At 43.9% G+C, this 23,037-nt stretch overlaps 2 protein-coding genes across 7 annotated transcripts in view; one reads left to right on the top strand and one right to left on the bottom strand.

Moving 5' to 3' along the window:
• LOC117186475 (leucine-rich repeat flightless-interacting protein 2) overlaps positions 1 to 8,818 on the bottom strand; it is an 82,558-nt gene extending 73,740 nt beyond the window's left edge. For 2 of the 6 annotated variants that reach the window (XM_033387348.1, XM_033387347.1), the window contains exons 1-2: positions 8,587 to 8,815; positions 3,320 to 3,490 (exon numbers count right to left, since the gene is read on the bottom strand). In XM_033387348.1, the coding sequence (XP_033243239.1) occupies positions 3,320 to 3,406 (87 nt within the window). In that variant the 5' untranslated portion in view covers positions 3,407 to 3,490; positions 8,587 to 8,815. Of the gene's footprint in view, positions 1 to 3,319; positions 3,491 to 8,586 lie in introns of all 6 variants that reach the window. The other 4 variants (XM_033387346.1, XM_033387349.1, XM_033387350.1 and 1 more) reach the window with 3 other exon arrangements.
• A 5,502-nt stretch (positions 8,819 to 14,320) lies between these two features.
• LOC117186743 lies at positions 14,321 to 14,929 on the top strand. The gene is made up of 2 exons (XM_033387912.1): positions 14,321 to 14,569; positions 14,636 to 14,929. Exons 1-2 carry the CDS (start codon positions 14,337 to 14,339, stop codon positions 14,709 to 14,711), a joined length of 309 nt encoding a protein of 102 aa, XP_033243803.1. The 5' UTR covers positions 14,321 to 14,336; the 3' UTR covers positions 14,712 to 14,929.
• The last annotated feature ends 8,108 nt before the right edge of the window (positions 14,930 to 23,037 follow it).

The raw sequence follows: 23,037 nt of genomic DNA, 5'->3' as shown, positions 1-23,037 counted from the left end.
ATCCAGATTCAGCAATCTGATAGATATGGTCATTATCTATGATTCTGCGTTTTTAGTTTTCTCGAATGTGCAATATTGTGGATGCAACAGATTTTCGTCTTTTGTGGGAGCGGAAGGGGGTGGGGCGAAATTCTGAGATATACGTTTTATAGTGAGATCTAACAGAAGTGCGGATACCAAATTTGGTTACTCTAGCCTTAATAGTCTCTGAGATTTGTGGATGCCCCAGATTTTCGTCCTTTGCGTGGGCAGAAGGGGGTGTGGCGAAATTTGGACACGAAACGGTCAAGGTCCGATATTACAGGAGTGTGGATACCAAATTTGGTTGTTCTGGCTCTTATAGGTTCTGAGATCCTTGAACTCATATTTTGCAATTGGCAAAACCGAACATGAAACCTGTGTGTTAGAGAGAGACAGAGCGAGAAAGAATGAAATTGTTTTCTTGATTCTGGCTGGTTGAGATCTGGTTGAGATTTTACACTCTAGAACATATAGTCATCCTCTACGACTCTGCGTTTTTGGTTTTATCGTATCTTTAAAAATGTGGATGCCACAGATTTTCGTCCTTTGTGGTGGCGGAAGTGGGCGGGGCGAAGTTTTGAAATATTTTTGTAGCAGTGACATATCACATAAATCTGGATCCAAAACATCGTTGCTCTAGCTTTTATAGTCTTTGAGCACTAGGCGCTGAAGGGGACGGACAGACGGACAGACGGACGGACGGACAGACGGACAGACAGACATGGCTCAATCGACTCGGCTATTGATGCTGATCAAGAATATATATACTTTATGGGGTCGGAAACGATTCCTTCTGGACGTTACACACATCCACTTTTACCACAAATCGAATATACCCCAATACTCATTTTGAGTATCGGGTATAACGAGGGGGAACGTTGTGAGTTGCTGCGGACACCGCAACTCTACGGTTATACCCGATACTAAGTCAGTATGGCTCTCCTCCGGCAGACGCCGCTAATATTAAACGACACGACAAAGAGTGCGTGCGAGAGAGACAGAAAATCAGTCTGAGCGTGACGTCGGGCGCTGCGTAGCCACTGAAAATTGATTTGTTCCTATTGGCTATTAAAATGATCTGATCTGATCTGATCCAGATTCAGCAATCTGATAGATATGGTCATTATCTATGATTCTGCGTTTTTAGTTTTCTCGAATGTGCAATATTGTGGATGCAACAGATTTTCGTCTTTTGTGGGAGCGAAAGGGGGTGGGGCGAAATTCTGAGATATACGTTTTATAGTGAGATCTAACAGAAGTGCGGATACCAAATTTGGTTACTCTAGCCTTAATAGTCTCTGAGATTTTTGGATGCCCCAGATTTTCGTCCTTTGCGTGGGCGGAAGGGGGTGTGGCGAAATTTGGACACGAAACGGTCAAGGTCCGATATCACAGGAGTGTGGATACCAAATTTGGTTGTTCTGGCTCTTATAGGTTCTGAGATCCTTGAACTCATATTTTGCAATTGGCAAAACCGAACATGAAACCTGTGTGTTAGAGAGAGACAGAGCGAGAAAGAATGAAATTGTTTTCTTGATTCTGGCTGGTTGAGATCTGGTTGAGATTTTACACTCTAGAACATATAGTCATCCTCTACGACTCTGCGTTTTTGGTTTTATCGTATCTTTAAAAATGTGGATGCCACAGATTTTCGTCCTTTGTGGTGGCGGAAGTGGGCGGGGCGAAGTTTTGAAATATTTTTGTAGCAGTGACATATCACCGAAGTCTGGATCCAAAACATCGTTGCTCTAGCTCTTATAGTCTTTGAGCACTAGGCGCTGAAGGGGACGGACAGACGGACAGACGGACGGACGGACGGACGGACGGACGGACAGACGGACAGACAGACAGGGCTCAATCGACTCGGCTATTGATGCTGATCAAGAATATATATACTTTATGGGGTCGGAAACGATTCCTTCTGGACGTTACACACATCCACTTTTACCACAAATCTAATATACCCCAATACTCATTTTGAGTATCGGGTATAAAAATGGACAAGGACATGCACAATGATATTTTGAGTGACGACTCCACTCCAGTTACCTCACGTAGGTACCATTGAGCCTGTTTGGGATATTTTGGAAAAAATGATATGGAGTTGGAAATGTTTCCGTTTTTTCTTTAGTTCATTTTTATAAGTATAACAAAGTAGAAAATGTTACTTTTTTTTAGGAACAGATAGTATAAATTCTTTGATATAAAATTATGTTAATGGCCATTTCCGCGTGTCGCGAACGTACCTTCGTACAAAACAAAAATGTTCTCCATGGAACGGAACAGAATAATTTAATTGATTTATTTATTTTAAAAGAGGATTAACGTAGTTTTCTATCATTTATTTAAACAATAAATTATCTCTAAGGGTGTTTTTTAAATTTAATTAAGTACCAGTCGCGAACGTACGGGTTGCGAAAGTACGATTTGTCCATGTGCTTTCTTACTTTATCACATTTACATTCTCTCATGAATCACTTAATTTGTTGGTCCGAAAAGTTCGTTTTGTCGCTTAATTTCCACTTCATTTTCTGGTAGAGAGAACCAGAAGGCAAAAACCAAATTTGCTGTTTTTTCGCTTTATAAAACTTTAGACAACAGGCACAAAGCTTATTGCAATATGCTTGCGAAACTTTGTTGCTTTACACTGAAAAATATTTATTTCAGATATAGAAAGAATTTTTAGCGTTAAATAAAAGACAAATATTCGTTAAAAATTGTAATCGTTACACAGTGTAAACAAAAACCGAATGTGCACAAACTAAGGCACACGAACTGCATAGTATGTTTAGAGTAATTTTAGAGACATGCGAACGAAACATGCTGATATTAATCCTTACTGCTCGGTTTTTAATGATTTGAATCTGACTGAAGGAAGGATTTGTAATGATCGAACGCATCGAAGGGGCATGAGTATAGCTTTGATTTTATGAATACTGTGGATACAAAATGCAAGGCTTTAATGTATACAACTTGATTGTTTTTTGAATAGATTTGTTAAAATACCAAGTCCTATGCATACATCATTAATATTTTATCTACATAGCTGCTTTCTTTTGCACCTTTTAAAATTCCTTTTATATATAAAATAGACGTGCGAAAAGAGTTTTATAAATGTACATATAGATATATGCATGTTTCAAGATGATTTCAAAGTTAAAATCTTTGATTATATGAAGTATATTTCACTTTTATGTATCAAATTAAAAAAATATCTCAATTTTACATAAACTATAAATAAATTATTTATGAAGACATGTGGGAATTGGTTTTACAAGCGTGCATCAGGAATACGTACCTCTTTTGTGATTTGATCTAGCGCGTTGTCCTCTGCATTCACTCGTGTATTGTTACGTCGTCGACCTGTGGCGCTTGTGCTTTCCATTTCATTAAAATTGGAGTGTTGTATTGTGTTAACAAAGCCACAGGGAAAAATTCAATTAACTTTGTATAGTGATATTCCAATTTTCTTCGTAGCGGCAGACCACCGGTAGTACAGTATGTGAATCGGAAATGCAAATTAAATGTTAAATGTGATTTTATTTTAAGTTTTATGCAGCAGCTCCCACTTAACTAGCAATGAGGCCAAACAACGCGAGGAAAATAATATCAACCAAAAATGAAGCCGAAATCATATCTACATACAGTGGCGAGCACACGTGGATACATGTTTATCACTTTTCACTTTAAGCGCCTGTAAAATCTTTAAAAACGAATCAATCCTTGTGATTTTTTTTTTTAAGATTCTTTAATTTAGTGAGAATGAAAAAAGACAATAATTTCAATTCAAAGAGATCCTTTTCCTTAAGAGATTTTAATTTTTTCAAAAAAAGAGCATGTATCCACTTTTGCACGTTTCAAATTTTTTGACTTTAATAATTTTTAAAAAATATTTGTTCTAAAGGGCCTTAGCTTTTATCATATTCCGAATAAGTATTGGCATACTCTCGACTAAATTTAGTAGGTGCTGGCAAGGTATCATGCGCCACTCCGACCTCACGCGCTCCCAAAGACTCATCCAATCCCTTTGATGCAGACTCGTAATTTTCCAATGTTTTTTAAGCAGAGCCTATTGATTTTTAATGGGATTTAGATCTAGGCCATTGAGCAGGCCACTGGATTAAGTGAAAACTCGAGTTATTGGGACGATTTTTCATGAATTTAGCCTTGTGCGTCGGGCTACCGTCTGGCTGGAAAGTGATCGCGGATATGGGGAAGACACATTTGTCTATAAAATTTGACAAAATGGGTTCCTAAATAAAAAGATAATATTCTTTCTTCATTATTCCATCGATTTTAACCAATTGGAGAACGTTCCATGAGTGGATGCTCTGCGTACGATCGGCCTGACACCGGCAGTTAGCCAGAAAAAACCTGCCCTCTCCCACAAAAAGTGGCTGCGCATCTTATATTTAGCGAGGAGCATAGGAACTGGACCACGGAAGATTGTAAGAAGGTAATTGGGTCAGATATACCAAAACAAACCGTTTTAAGTCTGATCGAAATGAATACTACTGATACCGCTTAAGTGGAAAGCTGAAAAATCATCAGTTCAAGGAAACAATAAAGCATGGACGAGGAAGCCTGACGGTGTAGGGCTTCTACACTTGGTGGAACGTTCTCCAATTGGTGCCTAGTGCTCAAAGACTATAAGAGCTAGAGCAACGATGTTTTGGATCCAGACTTCTGTGATCTGTCACTGCTACAAAATCGCAGAATCGTAGAGAATGACCATATCTTTTAGACTGCAGAATCTGAATTGGATCGTATTATTATTATAGCCAGCATCAAGAAAACAATTTCATTTTTTCTCGCCCTGTCTCTCTCTAACACACACGTAGCATAGCCGGCTTTGCTTAGAGTAAAACATTAGCGCCTAGATCTCAGAGACTATAAAAGCTAGAGCAACCAAATTTGGTATCCACACTCCTAATATATCGGACCGAGACGAGTGTGTTTCAAAATTTCGCCACACCCCCTTCCGCCCCCGCAAAGGATGAAAATCTGGGGATATTCACAAATCTCAGAGACCTATAAGGCTAGAGTAACCAAATTTGGTATCCGCACTCCTGTTAGATCTCACTATAAAACGTATATTTCAAAATTTCGGCCCACCCCCTTCCGCCCCCACAAAGGACGAAAGTCTGTTGCATCCACAATATTGAGGATACGAGAAAACTAAAAACGCAGAATCATAGATAATGACCATATCTATCCCGTTGCTGAATCTGGATCAGAACGGATTATTTTTATAGCCAAAAGGAACAAATCAATTTGCAGTGGCTAAGCAGCTTCCGACGTCACGCTCAGACTGATTTTCTCTCTCGCACGCACTCTTTGTCGTGTCGTTCAATATTAGCGGCGTCTGCCGGAGGAGAGCCATACTGACTAAGTATCGGGTATAAATGTAGAGTTGCGGTGTACGCAGCAACTCACAACGTTCCCCCTCGTTACTTGTGCACTGATGTCATAAAAGGCACAAACATTTTTTACAATGCTCTAGGCACATTTTTGTATTCTTGTGTCCTGCTTTCTTGTCCGATTAGATCTGGAAAACCCCCTTGGTTTACCAAAGGAGTTATCCAGCCTAAAAAACTTAAAATCAAGACATACAAAATTTCAGGAAGTTGGTTCTCCTACTTCTCACTCTCGCTAAGTAATAGCTCGGTCAAACTGTTCAGTCCTTAATGCACAATGCTATAAGAACTACCTGTCTCGATGCAGGATACTTTTTTCTCAGGACCCTAAAAAGTTTTACTGTTTCGTAAACAGTAAGCGTTGAACGTCCGCACACCCATCCTCGCTATCATTTTTTAATACGTCGGCAAATAATGATCGGATGCCGATCTTGTTGCCCAATTTTTCCAAACGACCTATTCTGAGGAAAGCTACTCTGGTCATCCGTACCCATAAGATTTACCGAGGTCAAACGGCTTTTTCAGTCCCTTGTTAAATGAATGTTTTTTACTTCATGATCTTCGACTTGTTAAGCCGGTGTTTTCACCGGGTCCAGACGGGGTTCCAGGTTGTGTACTCAGGTACTGCGCCGAGGCAATGTGTGGACCCTTGCTTAAACTATTTACCTTGTCCATTGATTCTTCTTGCTTCCCCCCGATCTGGAAGTAATCGTTTATAATTCCTATCCATAAAAACGGTAGCAAGTCTGAAGCAAAAAATTATAGAGGTATACGAAAGCTATCCGCTATTCCCAAAATTTTTGAAAAGATTTTAACTCCGCACTTGCAACATCTCTGCAAGTCACATATCTCCAACTCAATATGGATTTATAAGGCGGCGAACAACCACTTGTTAGTCCTCTTCAAAAACTCCGTCTCTCCACCAGTCAAGGTTTCTTCGGCCCCTTACTCTTCAAACTCTTTATTAATGACCTGCCTTCGGTATTAACATACTCTCGAGTACCTATGTATGCGGATGATGTTAAACTCTGTTTCCAGTATAAGGACATTTCATTTCATTCTCGCTTGCAATCCGATCTCAATAACTTCCAGTCATGGTGTTGTGCAAACTTGTTACACCTTAATGCCTCGAAGTGCAAAGTTATGCCATTTCATCGTTCTAGCCCTTGCATGGCTCCATATACCATATGTGGTGGTTCTCTTGAGAGAATTACTCTGGTGGATGATCTTGGTGTTATATTAGACGACAAGCTGAAGTTTTTTGAACACATTTCTACCATGGTAAATAAGGCGTTCAAAGGAATTTGACGCCCCTATATAACAAAGACTCTTTATACCTCGCTAGTTCGTCCGATCCTAGAATACGGCTCCTGAGTATGGTGCCCTCAGTACAAAGTACACCAGGACCGTATATAATCAGTACAGAAAAACTTTTTACTCTTTGCTCTGCGAGACCTTAACTGGGATGCGGGTGTGAGACTCCCATCTTACTCTAGTAGACTGCTAATAGTAAACCTCCCATCCTTAGTTAACCGTAGGAAAATGCTTGGTGTGATTTTTGTGCACAACTTGATCAGGGGTGACATAGACATAGACACGATTCCCATTAGACTCACTAGAAATTTTTTACCGTTGTTCCTTCCACTTTTACTATAACGAATAACAACTATATTCGAATTATTTCTTACATGAACCGTTCAGGGTCCTATGCTCGGATAATTCTCTTTACCATATTATATCCACCACTTATTCTCTTCCTCTTATTGAATTACTAATCCTCACACACCTTTATAGTAATTAGTAAGTGTAGTGGTATTCGTATTTGTATTTTGAATGCATTCCTAGTTCTCCTAGTAAGTTTAGTTATAATTTTCCTTGCATATTAGTCTAACAGCTATCTTTTCTGCATGTTCGCGTTCGCGTTCGTTTCGGGTACGCGCCGCGCGTCTTCCGGCAGCGCCCCTCGGACGGTTGGGCGGGAGGAGGGCTGCGTTTTGACTGGGATCCGCGCGTAACAGCCTTCTGCTTGCTTAGAATTTTCTTTTAAAATTTTCTGGATATCAAAGACCATTCGAAGTACCATAAAAAAAATATGGGTACAACGGCTAAGTTGCAAGAAAAAAGCATTTGCTCTCTGAGCGCCACCGAAAATTAAGAAAAACGTTTGCCCAGGAGCACTCTAAAAGGGACCAAAGCTGGTGGGATGATGTAATATTCTTAGACGAAAGCCAGCTCAACGTTTTTGACGTGACGGCAAGACTTTGGGTTGCTGGAAATCAAATACTGATCTGCATAAGAATCACTTAAGACCAACAGTGAAACACGGCGGGGTTAGCGTTATGATTTGGGGCTGCATTTTGACAAAAGGAGTAGGAAATTAGGTGTTCATTGAAGGTAAATGAATCAAGAACAGTATCTAAAAATTAAAAAAAAAAAAGATTCTGCATTTTGCCCACCAAGGCCAATCGCAATCTGATATTGTGGAAATTACAAATCGTTTAACGGTTCAAAAGAGCTTCAGAAGTATAAAGTCCCATTGAATTTTTAAGACAGTTTCAAAGAACTAGAACTTATTGTGAGTCCTTGTCAAAACTAAATGACCATATGGTCATTACAAGGCCAACTTACAAAAACATAGCTCATAGCTTATTAAAAAGTGATAAATGTACCAACACTTTTCTTCACTTTATTTTTGACTTTTTTTCGTTTAAAAATTATAAAATTAGCTACTCTTGGAGAAAATTTATTATTTTCTTTTGTTTTTTTTTTTTGTTTTATCGGATAAAACTGTTTTTCTGTAAAAAAAAAAAATCGCGATGAAAAAGCTCTCAAAACAGCAGTAAACTAGTTATTGCTGTGCCAACACGTAAGCCCGCACTATGTATGTACGTACATACATATGTACATATGTGCATGGTAAAACTCGGTTGATACTTTTGAGATTTGAGGCCATCGTCTGAATTTTGGCCCTATGCTAAATGCAGTAGTTTCTAAAATTTGTTTGTGAATTTTCTATAGATAACCGAGATTTTGCCTTTGCATAGTTGCACATCTTTAAAACTAATTTTCGGTGGCACTTTCATCCATTTACATGGGTGTGGCGACCCAAATACATAAACATGCGTATGTGTAAAAGAAATTTACATACATATATAGCATCCAAGAAGATTTTCTCACATTCCACTTTTAGTTATATTTATAAAGAAATAATAAGTGTACTCCACTAAAGTAAAATACTCTAAAATATGGAGAGCCTCAAAGACAAAGTAGAGCTGGGTAAGTTAACTCCTCCCGATACTATCGATATATATAGCACTAATAGGCTCTGCATACTGAGACCCTCCCGGAGGAATGGTGGATTTTTCGTCACAAATGTCAGACTTCGATTCACACTGACGACCACACACCGTCTATTTCGGGGATGGTCCGAAATGTTTTGCCGTTCCGAAAGTTTCCCAGTTAGTGCACCATCCATTTTGGATGTTCCTAAACCACACATTTCTATGCGATAGTTAGCCGATGGTTTTCAAATGCAACTCTGAATAATTGTCATTCACAGCGAAAAAATTGAATTTACTGCGAAAACGTAAACAATGATGGTGACAAAATAAACAAAAAACGAGGGGGAACGTTGTGAGTTGCTGCGGAGACCGCAACTCTACATTTATACCCGATACTTAGTCAGTATGGCTCTCCTCCGGCAGACGCCGCTAATATTAAACGACACGACAAAGAGTGCGTGCGAGAGAGACAGAAAATCAGTCTGAGCGTGACGTCGGGCGCTGCTTAGCCACTGCAAATTGATTTGTTCCTTTTGGCTATAAAAATAATCTGATCTGATCCAGATTTAGCAATCTGATAGATATGCTCATTATCTATGAATCTGTTTATTTGTTTTCTCGTATCCTCAATATTGTGGATGCAACGGATTTTCGTCCTTTGTGGGGCGGAAGGGGGTGGGGCGAAGTTTTGAAAAACATTTGTTCTAAGATATAACAGAAGTGTGGATACTAAATTTGGTTACTCTAGCGTTAATAGTCTCAGAGATTTGTGGATGCCCCAGATTTTCGTCCTTTGCGAGGGCAGCAGGGGGTGTGGCGAAATTGTGACATAAAACGGTCTAGGTCCGATATCACAGGAGTGTGGATACAAAATTTGGTTGCTCTGGCTCTTATAGGTTCTGAGATCCTTGAACTCATATTTTGCAATTGGCAAAACCGACCATGAAACCTGTGTGTTAGAGAGAGACAGAGCGAGAAAGAATGAAATTGTTTTCTTGATTCTGGCTATAATAATTGTACGATCTGGTTCAGATTTTACACTCTAGAACATATAGTCATCCTCTACGATTCTTCAGTTTTCTCGTATCTTTGAATTTGTGGATGCCACAGATTTTCGCCCTTTGTGGGAGCGGAAGTGGGCGGGGCAAAGTTTTGAAATATACTTGTAGCAGTGACATATCACAGAAGTCCGGATATAAAATGTCGTTGCTCTAGCTCTTATAGTCTTTGAGCACTAGGCGCTGAAGGGGACGGACAGACGGACAGACGGACGGACGGACAGACAGACAGGGCTCAATCGACTCGGCTATTGATGCTGATCAAGAATATATATACTTTATGGGGTCGGAAACGATTCCTTCTGGACGTTACACACATCCACTTTTACCACAAATCTAATATACCCCAAAACTCATTTTGAGTATCGGGTATAACAACAACAATCATGCCTCGGATGCATTCAAGGCTGGAGATGGGATTGAATGCGGCATGGCCAAGTCTCCCAGAGTGAAGTTGCAAGTGTGTGGCGAATAAATGGCAGACGACTGACAACATAGAACAAATATTTCTATGCTCTGTAAATGCTTTATGTTATGCATAATTTATTCATTAATAATGCATTTTTTTCGGACATTATGGAGTTGGATCTGGACGGATCATGTAGCTGCAGCACCTTTTCTGGCGATAAGGGTCCCCGGCAAAGCGAACCAAAAAAGAAGACACTTCTTGGTTGGCAAGGAATGCCAGAGAGCGTCTCGAAGAGCAGAAGGACCTTCACATGAAGAAGGAAGAACATGATATGAGGAAGGAAGAGATGGACGAGGACCTCATTAACACGCAAAAAAAAATTCCAGATTATTTATTGGAAGTGCTGAGAAATAAAAATATATAAGTTTATAATTTGCATTATGGTCTAAACAATATTTTGCTATGGCAGATCGTATCTGTTCTGCTGACTGATTAATATCACCAGAACTGTTGCTGCTATCAGGCTGTTCGCATATTTTGCTGTTGAAGCACGTCCGAAATAATTGCTACATCTTCATCATCCATTATAAGAACAAAAATTAATATATCTTCCGCTCTAATTTAATGTACTTGCTATTGGCATAAGCTGTTTTTGACGGATGGTGGATGGTGAATCGGAGTTTCACATCTGTCAAAAAATCCCACCATTCCCCCGGGATGGGCTCAGTGTGCAGAGCCTATTAAGGTGTGTATATGTATGTGTATGGTAATAGTTAATGTTATTATTTTTCTTTAACTCCCCGGAGGCTACATTGAAAAACTGCTTTCGTTGATCAGATTGAATATTTTAAGGTTTATGTATAAATATTTTTAATATTTTCTTCAAAGCTGATAAAACATCTTGTTACGAACCTTTTGTTTTCTTCGGGGCAAGGCCGGCTAGCCAGTCATCCCAGGGCTGGGTACTTCCCAAGCCCTCAGGTCGCACAATGTACCAACTAATTGGACATCTCGAACAAATTGAGACAACGAAAGTAACCGAAAAAAAAAATGCAAACGGACTCTACTCGACAAACAATATTACAGTAACTTCCTTCAACACAGGACCAGGTCGAGGTGTCGATGTTTTACCTCTGACGTACCCACCCTACCTGAGATCCGAATCACGACGTTCTGGATCTCCCTGCCATGTGCAGCAGCCTTACCCTCCCTTTGCTGTGGCTCCTCTTCCCCCATATGAAACGCTTAGCAATTCATTTTTTTCGTTATAATTTTCACTTTCACTTCAATTTCCTACTTTTACACGTTATCATCGCTACACTAAGCCTGCCTTCTCATACCCCCCTCATCTTATCACTACGGGCGGTTAATAAATAAATAGCTAAATAGAAATAATTAATATAATAAATATAAATAAGTTACATATAGATATAATATGGGCGGACTTAAATTAGGGGATTAGCATATACATATAAATGGAGACGTCTAACAAAAATAAATAATGGGAGTAAATAAGTTAATTGATGCTTTTTTTTTCTCTCCCTAAATGGGCGAGGGACCCGCTCTACGTGGCCAGGATTGTGTCTTCGAGCCCAGCAAAAAGCAAGCCAGGATGGCGGAGCTGTGACCTATTCCCTACGGATTGGCCAACAAAAAAAAATAAATTTGGGGTTTCTTTGCTCCCCCCTTTGGAGCGGACTCACTCTTATGCTTCTTGGGTCTCTTTCCCGTCCCGCTAGTCCTGGCTCCTGGTCTCTCACTGATCTGGATCCCCTGGAATCACAGATTTATTTATCTTTTTTTTTTCAGGGATATGGCCACTACTCCATCCTCATCCCACTCACTTTTTCTTTCAGAACAAAAAAAATCACTAGATCACTATGTCCGGCGCGCATGCTCCTCCGTTGCGGGAATTTCTTTCTCTGAACCCCCTCTTGGCTTAGCTGCTCTGTTTAATGCTCCCGGGCCGCTGATCCCCATCGCTCTCTCTTCTGGCCTGATTCGGGCTGCTGGCGGCTCTCTTTTCTTTGGGGTATGGGTGAGTTGGCTTCGGGACTCCGTTATGGGATGAGATCGGAAATCTTCTCTCATAACGGCTCCGGAGAGCGCGCGGAACTCTCACTCTCCAGGACCAGGTGGCGCCACTCTTCGCTAACCTTTTCCCCTTCAATTTTTGCCTTGCCACTCTGTTCAAACTTCTTTCCTCCTCACCGATTCTATGGGGTATCACCTATCGATATCTTCGCATGCAACACCTAGCGAAAATTCGAGCGACCATGGCCGCGGAGAATTATTCGCAAACATCGAAGAGTTACACGTTTCCCTAAAACTGCTGGCCTTCCCGGACACTACGGTGCCTAGGATCTTGCAGCGCCCAACGTAGGCTTACACCTACTGATCGCGTATTCCCTACGTGAGTGCATTTCCCTTGTTTCTGACTCAGTCTGAAGTTTTCGCTACAATTTTAGGTTTTTGGCGTGAAAAATCCCCACCGGCCTCCCCGACAGATCCTCCAGCTCATAGGCGTTATCCCCTACTGGACGTACGACTCTGCATTTTAGGAATTTCCGGGCGATCTTGGCATTGTAGCTTTTGCCAAAGTCGCTGAGGGTGAAGTTGCGCCTGTAGACTTCTTGGCCAGGTCTGGCGAAAAAGACTCGGGCCCGTTTGTTGTATCGCTGGCTGCTCCGCTCATACGCTTGGTGCAGGCTGCGTTTAATTTTCTCGCGAATGAGGTGTCGTTTATCCGCGGGATCTAATGCGTGCACTTCATGTTCCGTCAAAGACTGCAGCTTCCTCGCAAGCTTATAGCAGTTCCCATTCAGAAACATCTGTTGTCCAAATACAGCGAAAAACGGCGTTACGCCTGTGGCTTCGTGCACCGAGTCACGGATTGAAACTTCGATCTCCGGTAGGTAGGTGTCCCAGTCTCTGTGATCCTTTTCCAAATACGTCCTTATTGCAGCGAGTATCGTCCTATTTACTCTCTCGGCTGCATTGCTTTGCGGCGAGTAGACTGCTGTGCGCATGTGTCGGATCCCGAAGCCGCTGACCATGTCCATGAACGTCTTCGACAGGAACTGCTTTCCGTTGTCGGAGTGGATCACCTCTCGCACGCCGAATTTGTAGAAGACCTCTTGCACCAGGAATTGAACGACGTTCACAGCGGTCGCCTCTCTCATCGCCTTCAAGAAGGTAAATTTTGAAAAGTGTTCTAAGACGACGAAAATCCAGGCCTGTCCCCTTTTTGACCTGGGATACTTTCCCAGGAAGTCTATGTAGATCTTTTGGAATGGCCTCGCCGTGACCACTTCCTGACCGATCCCGTCTTGGCTACGGTAATTGGGGGCTTTGGATTCCTTGCATTCGGTGCAGCTTCGGACGTATTCCCGCACTTGTGCCGTCATCGCCGGCCAGTAGTAGTGCCTTTTTAACCTATGCAAGGTCTTCTTCATTCCACCATGTCCAGCTGTGTGGTCTTCGTGGGCCTTCGCGATGAGGGTTTTCGTCAGTGACGCGGGAATCCATAATTTCCACATGGAACCTTCCACTTGGTCGTCGATTTGCGCGAAGGCCATTCGCTTGAATACCAGGTCCCCGTCTATTCGCAGGTCAGGCAATAATTCTTTGTTCCTGCAGATTTCTTCTTTCAACTCCTGGTATTCCGTTGATTTGAATTCCGTCGTCTGGAATCCGAGGATTTCCGTTGGGTCTAGGACCACCTCCTCGATGCAGCGCGATAGTGTATCCGCCACTATATTTTCGACTCCCTTGCGGTTTTCGATCTCAAAGTCGAACCTCTACAGCCGCAATGACCATCTCGCTAGACGCCCATTCAGGTCCTTGAGTGGCATTAGCCATTTAAGGCTGGCGTGGTCAGTGATTACCGTGAACGGCATCAATTCCACATATGGCCTGAATCTCTCAATCGCCGATACCGCAGCTAAGCATTCTTTCTCCGTTACCGAATAATTTATTTGATGTTTGTTCAGCTTGGAATGCCACTGGGCGCTCTGCTTTGTCATCATCCAGCTGAAAAAGCACTGCTCCCACTCCAAAATTTGAGACGTCGCACTGGATGTAGAAATGGCGTTTAAAGTCGGCATGGACTAATACAGGAGCCGTGGTGAGCGCCTTTTTCAGGGATTCTATGGCCGCCCTCGCTTCCGTTGGCAAGGAAAACTTCCCGCTCGGATGCTTCTTCAGAGCATCTGTTAACGGTACCGCGATGGTGGCGAAGTCCTTGATGAAGCGCCTATACCACCCTGCGGTTCCTATAAAGCTCCGTAGCTCCTTCACTGAACTCGGGATCGGGATCTTTTGTATAGCCACAACCCTATCGGGATCCATTTGCAGCGTGCCGCCTCCGATGATAAACCCCAGGTATTTCAGCGACTTAAAGCAGAATTTGGATTTTTTTAGACCTAACGTCAAATTCGGTCTTTTCAGGCACTGGGCCACCAATCGCAGATATCGCAGATGCGTCTGGAAATCCGGAGCTATCACCAAAAGATCGTCCAAATAAACGAAAACGTTTGATCTGAGCTGAGTCGGGATCACCTTATCCATCACTCTGCATAATCTCTGGGCAGCGTTACACAGACCGAAGGGCATCATCACGAATTGATACAGCGGACGGCCTGCAACGGTAAATGCGGTGCACTTCCGGCTTTCTGGGTCCAATTTAATTTGCCAGAATGCGAATTTGAGGTCGACGCTGGAAATGTAATATGTCTGGTCAATCCTGGACAGTATACCCTCGATGCTAGGAAGAGGGTAAGCATCTTTTACGGTGAGCTGATTCAGTTTCCGCGCGTCCAAACAGAATCTATTTTTGTTTGGCTTTCGCACCACCGTCGTCCGATTGCTTCATGGACTATCGCTGACCTCGATAGTTCCTCACTCACCTTCCTCACCTCACTCCTAGTTCCAGCATTTTATCCACCTCGGTCCAGATCACCTCCTGCATCGCTTGGGATTGAGGGTAATGCCGATCTTTAAATGGTTCTGCGCCCTCGATCAACTGGATCCGATGCTGCTCTACCGTCGTTGTTCCCAATCCGGCATCCTCATAGGTCAGAAACTCCTTCTTTACCTTCTCCAGCTCTTCGGTTTCCGTGTCTTCCAGGGTCCAAGCTTCCACATCCACGTCCTCCTGGCGATGTTCGGCGTACTGGCTGATTTGTGACATTTGGATCTCGCCTACTTGGGCCTCACTGGATCTACTGGGCTCTTCTCCGAGGACTGTGGGAGCCAGCGCGAAGGATCTCCAGAAATCAATACCCAAGTACATGGCTTGCTCTAGGTACGGTCATACGTAAAACAAGATCTCTTTATTCATTCCGTTATATCCTACGCAGAGTTTGGTTTTGCCGATTATGGACTTGTCTTCTCCAGAGGCTGTCTTGATGATCGAGACATAATTGTCCATTTCCACCTCGAGGTCGGCAAGGAGTTCCCGGCTGCCCTTTCCTAAGACACTAACGGATGCCCCAGTATCTAGGAGTCCAGCAATCCGATGTCCTCTTATCTGCACTTCGGCAAACACTCTGGGATCGCGTCCTGCTTCTCGTCTGACTGCCTCGGCCACCTCTTTGCGAGTCTGTCGCCTTTCCTTAAATCTGGAACGGGCCTTTTGGAGTCTACGACTGACACCGCGCATTCCCTCCAGCTGCCTGTCATCAAAGATCTGGTTTCGAATTTGTATGTATCTCCTCATCCTCTCTTCGGCCGGTATGAACTTCAAACTATTTTTATTAAATTTATTCGGGCTATTATTCTTAATTTCTATATTGATTAGTGGACCATCGTTCATTTCTTCGCGGGCTTCTGTCCCGAGCGCTGATCTCCCGCTTTCATCATGCCCGATCGAGCAATTTGGACACGTTGGAGTAAACATTTCTGGCTTTCCGCAGCGGTAACAGAATATTTTGCGTTCCTTCGCCACGCAGTCTCGGAACCCGTGGTCGAACTGGCCGCAATTCCAGCAACACAGCCTGGGTTTGTTCGCCAGGTGAGTTTCTTCTACTATCCTTGCTTCGTCTTCATCCAGAAACTCCGTTTCCGGCTCTAGCTCCTCCACTCGCTTCCCGGCTGATTGGAATTTCGGCGCAGGACGGAACGTCGACTTCTGCTCGCGTCCGCGAAAGTGGTACTCCACTTCCAGGCACTCTTCCCTCAGCTGCTCCACGTTTCGGACTCGGATCGCGTAAACGTAGCGGGCGATCTCGTCATCGAGTCCCTTTTTCAAGACTCGCACCATTTCGGACTCAACCAAAGGTGTGGTGAGTCTAGCTGCCAGCCTGCGCATCGCTCTAAAGTACTCTTCCACAGATTCGCCAGATTGTTGTCGTCGCTCATGCAAGGTGCGTAGCCGCTCGAACTCGCCACCCACTGCTCTGAACCGGGACACCAACTCGTCCTTCAAATCCTCCCATACTTCCGGAGGCCGTTCTCGGACAAATTGCCAATGCCACTCCGCCGCTTGTCCTTTGACGAGATGGTGAAAGTTGTCAAGGACCTCGTCCCACGACCGTCGGTTCTGCCTACGGAGGAACTCGACCCTGAACACGAAGTCCTGCACCGTCATCTTATTTGGGTCTCCATCTTCGTCGAAGTGGATTTCCCATTTGTCGACGCGCCCCCATATCGCTCCTCTCCAATCATCTCTCCTTTCAAATGGTGGCAGATCTGTTGGACCTCCGCCGTCTCCTGATGTCTCCCGTCTCTGCCTTCCAGCACCTGAATCCAGGTCCGCATCGCCTATTCCTCGGTGCCAGTTCTGGCTCAACCTCGCCGGCTTCCTTGGAGGCGACTGGGAATTCCATGCGTCATCGTCCTTGGACCTTTTTGGAATGGTCCCTGTGTTTGGCTTCTGCCTGAGGTGAGCTAGAGGCTGCTCATCGCCATTATTATCCTTGATTTCATTCTGGTCTCTTTCCAATCTCAGGTCTTGGATCAATTCCACGTTCTGGCGCAGAGGCGCCATCACCTCTGTTATGGCCCCCATCAGCTCCATAAAGCCGCGACGGATCTCCTCCTGCAGCGTCTTACTCAGGGTATCTGCCATGCTGCCTCTCCACGTCTCCTGTGCTTGCGCTATGGCGACATTTACTCCAGAGAGAATCTCGGAGGGCAGTGCGTTCGATTGGCCTGGCAAATTCCAGCTGTCGTCTCCACGCCCCTCAGCGCCCTGTGTGTCACCGCCTTGCATCTGTCCTTGGAGGTTACCTGGTGGAGGAGTCCTGCGGGTCATTTTCTGTTTAGACCGTAAGTTGTACGCGCTCATCAACTTCGCCCTATATTTCCCTACCTCTAACTATCCTATTTATCTTTTTATTCACTACAATTATCTATTCTTCTTTCAGAACAATCGCATAAACACTACCTATAACGCTAACTCACTGATCTTCAGCACAAAAACACTTAATACGGCAAAACAATAATAAGGGGGAAAGGAACCACAACTAATACTAGGGCCAACTCCGCACATGGTGTTCTACGTCTTTTCCTGTCCAACGTCTAGAACTTTGCGAGCGCTGTTGACTAATCTTATCTTATATTAAGAGTCAAGGGCGCTCACTTCCCTACAGTCGCTGTTTCCGCCTACTTCCCTACTGAATGTTCGTTGCGGGATGTTGTAGCTGCTGCGAGTGCAACGCGTGGCCGACTTCTGTCCCCACGGGCCACTCAGAACAAAAATCTCATTGAGAATCTACCCTCCCGACTCCATCCAGCGGTAAGCAGGGGAAGCGAAAAACAGAAATCTTTCTGACCATATCCTAACTGCGGGTATTTCTTTTTTCTTCTTCAGGTTCTCATTTTGCACACCAGGCACCGGGCCGGTTGCTAACTGGCTTGTGGATTCTCCTCTGCCAGTGCCAAACCAAATCCCTTCTTGAGATTTCCTGCTTCCCGTTGTCAGATAAGTGCCGAATCATCAAACACCAAAAAGAAACTTTTTACTTTGTGGATTTTCTTTGCATCCTCAGATCCCTCAGCGCCGTGCTTCTTTGAGCCAACTCGTCGAGTCCCTCACAGGCCACCGGAACACCGATGGACCCCAGATTGCAAAATACCACTCGAGATCTATCTTCTCTGCTGGATATTTATATACTCTCCCTCTTTGATGGTAGAGCCAGGACTGCGAGTCCACTTCCCTGTCTCAGATTGGGCGCCATTATTGTTACGAACCTTTTGTTTTCTTCGGGGCAAGGCCGGCTAGCCAGTCATCCCAGGGCTGGGTACTTCCCAAGCCCTCAGGTCGCACAATATACCAACTAATTGGACATCTCGAACAAATTGAAACAACGAAAGTAACCGACAAAAAAAATGCAAACGGACTCTACTCGACAAACAATATTACAGTAACTTCCTTCAACACAGGACCAGGTCGAGGTGTCGATGTTTTACCTCTGACGTACCCACCCTACCTGAGATCCGAATCACGACGTTCTGGATCTCCCTGCCATGTGCAGCAGCCTTACCCTCCCTTTGCTGTGGCTCCTCTTCCCCCCATATGAAACGCTTAGCAATTCATTTTTTTCGTTATAATTTTCACTTTCACTTCCATTTCCTACTTTTACACGCTATCATCGCTACACTAAGCCTGCCTTCTCATACCCCCCTCATCTTATCACTACGGGCGGTTAATAAATAAATAGCTAAATAGAAATAATTAATATAATAAATATAAATAAGTTACATATAGATATAATATGGGCGGACTTAAATTAGGGGATTAGCATATACATATAAATGGAGACGTCTAACAAAAATAAATAATGGGAGTAAATAAGTTAATTGATGCTTTTTTTTCTCTCCCTAAATGGGCGAGGGACCCGCTCTACGTGGCCAGGATTGTGTCTTCGAGCCCAGCAAAAAGCAAGCCAGGATGGCGGAGCTGTGACCTATTCCCTACGGATTGGCCAACAAAAAAAATAAATTTGGGGTTTCTTTACTCCCCCCTTTGGAACGGACTCACTCGTATGCTTCTTGGGTCTCTTTCCCGTCCCGCTAGTCCTGGTTCCTGGTCTCTCACTGATCTGGATCCCCTGGAATCACAGATTTATTTATCTTTTTTTTTTCAGGGTGATGGCCACTACTCCATCCTCATCCCACTCACTTTTTCTTTCAGAACAAAAAAAATCCTCCGTTGCGGGAATTTCTTTCTCTGAACCCCCTCTTGGCTTAGCTGCTCTGTTTAATGCTCCCGGGCCGCTCATCCCCATCGCTCTCTCTTCTATCGCCCTTGAACTAGGTTCAAGGGAATGGCCTGATTCGGGCTGCTGGAGTATGGGTGAGTTGGCTTCGGGACTCCGTTCTGGGATGAGATCGGAAATCTTCTCTCATAACGGCTCCGGAGAGCGCACGGAACTCTCACTCTCCAGGACCAGGTGGCGCCACTCTTCGCTAACCTTTTCCCCTTCAATTTTGGCCTTGCCACTCTGTTCAAACTTCTTTCCTCCTCACCGCTTCTATGGGGTATCACCTATCGATATCTTCGCATGCAACAATTTAAAGAATCAATATTATTTCCAAACTGATTTATTATAAAAAAACATACTGCTTATCTGATTTTCGAAATATAAAATTACACTTAATAGTGGTCAACAATGGATGGCCTATAATTGTATCAGGCATCAAAAAATCATACTGATCAAGATTCAATTGGATATACTCCTTGTATGTAACTTGTATGAGTTTACTGCTCGTTTTCTGCACTTCGTTGGATCATCTCTGAATTATTGCAGCTGCTGCTGATTGTCGGGCTCGCTCTGCTGTCTGCTCTCCCATTTTGCATGCGCTCTCACTCTGTACTTTTTTTATTCGTGCACAGTGATTCTACTACTGTCCATAATGGCAATTGTTTGCAGTGCAAAGAAATGTGAATTCGGTGGTGTAATCATTGGTGATTCATTCCTCAGCTGCTGGCTGTGCGACAATTTTGCCCACATAAAATGTGCTGGTGGCGGAACGATGGCCGGCTAAACGATCTTATATCGAAACGTATGGGCCTGTCTTGGTCATGTCTGGCTTTTCGGGAGATTGAGGCCGAAATGCGCACATTCATGAGACAGACTCAAACTGGGTTTCTGGATGTCCGGAAACAATTCGTGGCTCTCAACGAGAAATTTCTTGCCCTTGAATCACAGTTTCTTGGGCTTAAACTCTTGAGCGAATCGCCTAGACGGAAAATTCCGCATAATCTCTTGCAACCTAATCCGATTGGTACGCCTGTCTCCCACCTTCATCCATCGGAAGCATTTGTTACTCCGTGTGGTCATGCCTCGCCGTTATCTGTAAATCCGCCAACGGTGGCTCCGATGTTCTTTACACCGAGCAATGCGCTTCCTTCGAGCATCCAAGTTCCCAACAGCATCAATCCCATCCCTGCAGTTTCTGCTGCCGTCACTTCTGACGTGGTGAGTGCTCCTAGTGCGGGTGTGTTGGTTGCTGGTGACGTCTTGCCAATTCCTGCTCCAGCCGTTGCTGCCAATTCTTCTGCCCCAGGACCGAGATTTCTTTTAGGAGTGGCTCCACCATCTCGATCTCGCTCGGGACTTCAACTTAGAGCAGTGGTCCCTCGGAAAGCAATATTTGTTTCTCGTCTTATTCCTGAGACTACAACGGAGGACGTTAAACAACATCTTTCCTCTAAACTTAACGCTTCGCCTGATGATATAGTTGTGACTAAATTTACATTTAAACATAAGCGCAACATATCATCCCATAAAATTCTACTCCTTGATTCTTTACTATCCAATTCTCTAGAATCGTCAATATGGCCTGAGCATACAATTATGCATGAGTTCCTTCACAAAGATTCGAACTCGAGTCCCAGAATTACCGAACCTGCTGCTCCAAAAAACTGATGTACCATTTTTCCATGCACTATCAGCACGTTCGCAGTTTGTTGGGCAAATTGCGTCAAATTCATCCAAATAGTGCGTCTTTTGATTTCGATGCCATCGCTTTTACCGAAACCTGGCTTAACTCTTCTATCAATGATCATGCAATTTTCATTGACAATTACACTATTTATAGAATGGACTACCCATCTTTTGCAGGTGGGCTTTTGATTGCAGTCAAATCTGATTTCTCATGGGTGACTTTCCCTTGTCCAAATTAATGCCGTTAAAAACATTAGGGACAGACTTCTTGACCTCATGTTTGTACACGAAGCTTCGCTTGCTACGGTATCCAGAGAAAGCCTAATATCATTCCCTGAAGATCCTTACCATCCAACTTTGTCGATATCCCTTAAGTGTACCCGATCTGGTTGTGCTGACAGAACCATGGCTCCTTGCCACATAAAGTGTTTTCGCAAAACAAACTTTATCGATTTAGATCTACATCTTTCGCGGGTTGATTGGTCGTTTCTTTATTCATTTCCGAATGCAACTGTTAACTCGTTTTATAGCTCTATTTACTCCGCCCTTAATACATTTGTTCCAGATATCACTGTACCTGTATCGTCCAAGCTTCCTTGGTTCTCCAAGTGTTTGTCATACTTAAAAAACGAGGGGGAACGTTGTGAGTTGCTGCGGAGACCGCAACTCTACATTTATACCCGATAGTCTCGATCATGCTCTCGTTGAATACGGACGCGTTCCAACATCGCTGTGAAAGACTTTGCAAAAGCAATAAAAACGGACAAGCCCACTACAGTGGCAACAACAAACAACTTACTTGTGCGAAAACGTTTAAGCGCGCGGTACTCGTGAAACTAAGTGCCGCTCGTGAATCTAAGCGCGCGGTACCAGTGGGACTAAGCGCCGCTCGGGTTCCTTAGCGCGCGGTACTCGTGTTTGGCCCCGTCGCTCGCGGGCCCCTAAAGCGGGCGCGACCTACGGTCAGTGCACGCGCCTACAGACTAGACCTCAACTTCGTCTGGGTTAAACGCCCAAATCTACCTGACTTAAAAATGGAACTACGTTCATCTAAGTCCCTTACTAAAGTCTCTCGTAGCATTAACAAACCGTCAACTGCTGATCCAATGAGTTCTGCTACTGCCTCAGCTCTTAAAGCCCAGCTCACTTCAGAACTGACAATACTTAATTCTACGCAAAAGCAAGTTAACGACCAACGTGCTACGGATGGTCCCAATAACATTCCCCACTACCATGCCCCACAGCCAACTGACGACCCTCATGTTTCTTGGCAGGACAGAGGAGCTCTCCCTCCTCCAAAAAGGAAACTTCACTCAACTGAACGCAGTCTCCCAAGTAGTCGAAACCCTTCTTTCGCAAACTACTATGCGCCACTCGCGGACACTGACGACTCAACTGCCGACGGTACCGAAGATATGGACCTCAGCCCTCACAAGGAGTGTAATGAATCCCCTATAACCAAACGCAACCCTTTGCCTCCTCCAATCATCATACCCGGGGTAAACGACATCGCAATGTTCTGGTCAATGCTGGATACGTTGGCAAGCCCCGAAAATTACCGTATAAAAACAAGCACTGGAGGACAAATTAGACTCCTATGCAACGACTCAACCACTTACCGCAAAATCGCCTCCGCGTTGATGGCTAAAGGCGTTCTCTGTCATAGCTACCAGTTGAAAGAAGAACGGTCATATAGAGTAGTAATCAAAAATCTTCACCACTCCACCCCAACTGATTATATTAAGCAAGATCTCATGGCCAAGGGGCATCTAGCCCGATTCATCCACAATCCTCTTAACAGAGCGACCAAGAAGCAGCTCAGCTTATTTTTCGTGGACTTAGAGCCAAATGAAAATAATAAAGAGATTTTCAAAGTATCAGACCTGTGCAGACAAAAGATAACTGTTGAGCAGCCACAACGCAAACAGGAGATATCACAGTGTCACCGTTGTCAAGAAT

Source organism: Drosophila miranda, chromosome XR, assembly GCF_003369915.1.
Source record: "Drosophila miranda strain MSH22 chromosome XR, D.miranda_PacBio2.1, whole genome shotgun sequence".
NCBI classification, from domain to species: Eukaryota; Metazoa; Arthropoda; class Insecta; order Diptera; family Drosophilidae; genus Drosophila; species Drosophila miranda.
The sequence above is the reverse complement of the archived record's forward strand: the minus strand, read 5'-3'. Positions and strand labels throughout refer to the sequence as shown.

Coding starts and splice junctions, on each gene's coding strand:
- LOC117186743 (XM_033387912.1), top strand. CDS start 14,337: ATGGCCGCCCTCGCTTCCGTTGGCAAGGAAAACTTCCCGCTCGGATGC. Junction 14,570..14,635: donor CCTCCGATGATAAACCCCAG/GTATTTCAGCGA, acceptor CGGTCTTTTCAG/GCACTGGGCCACCAATCGCA.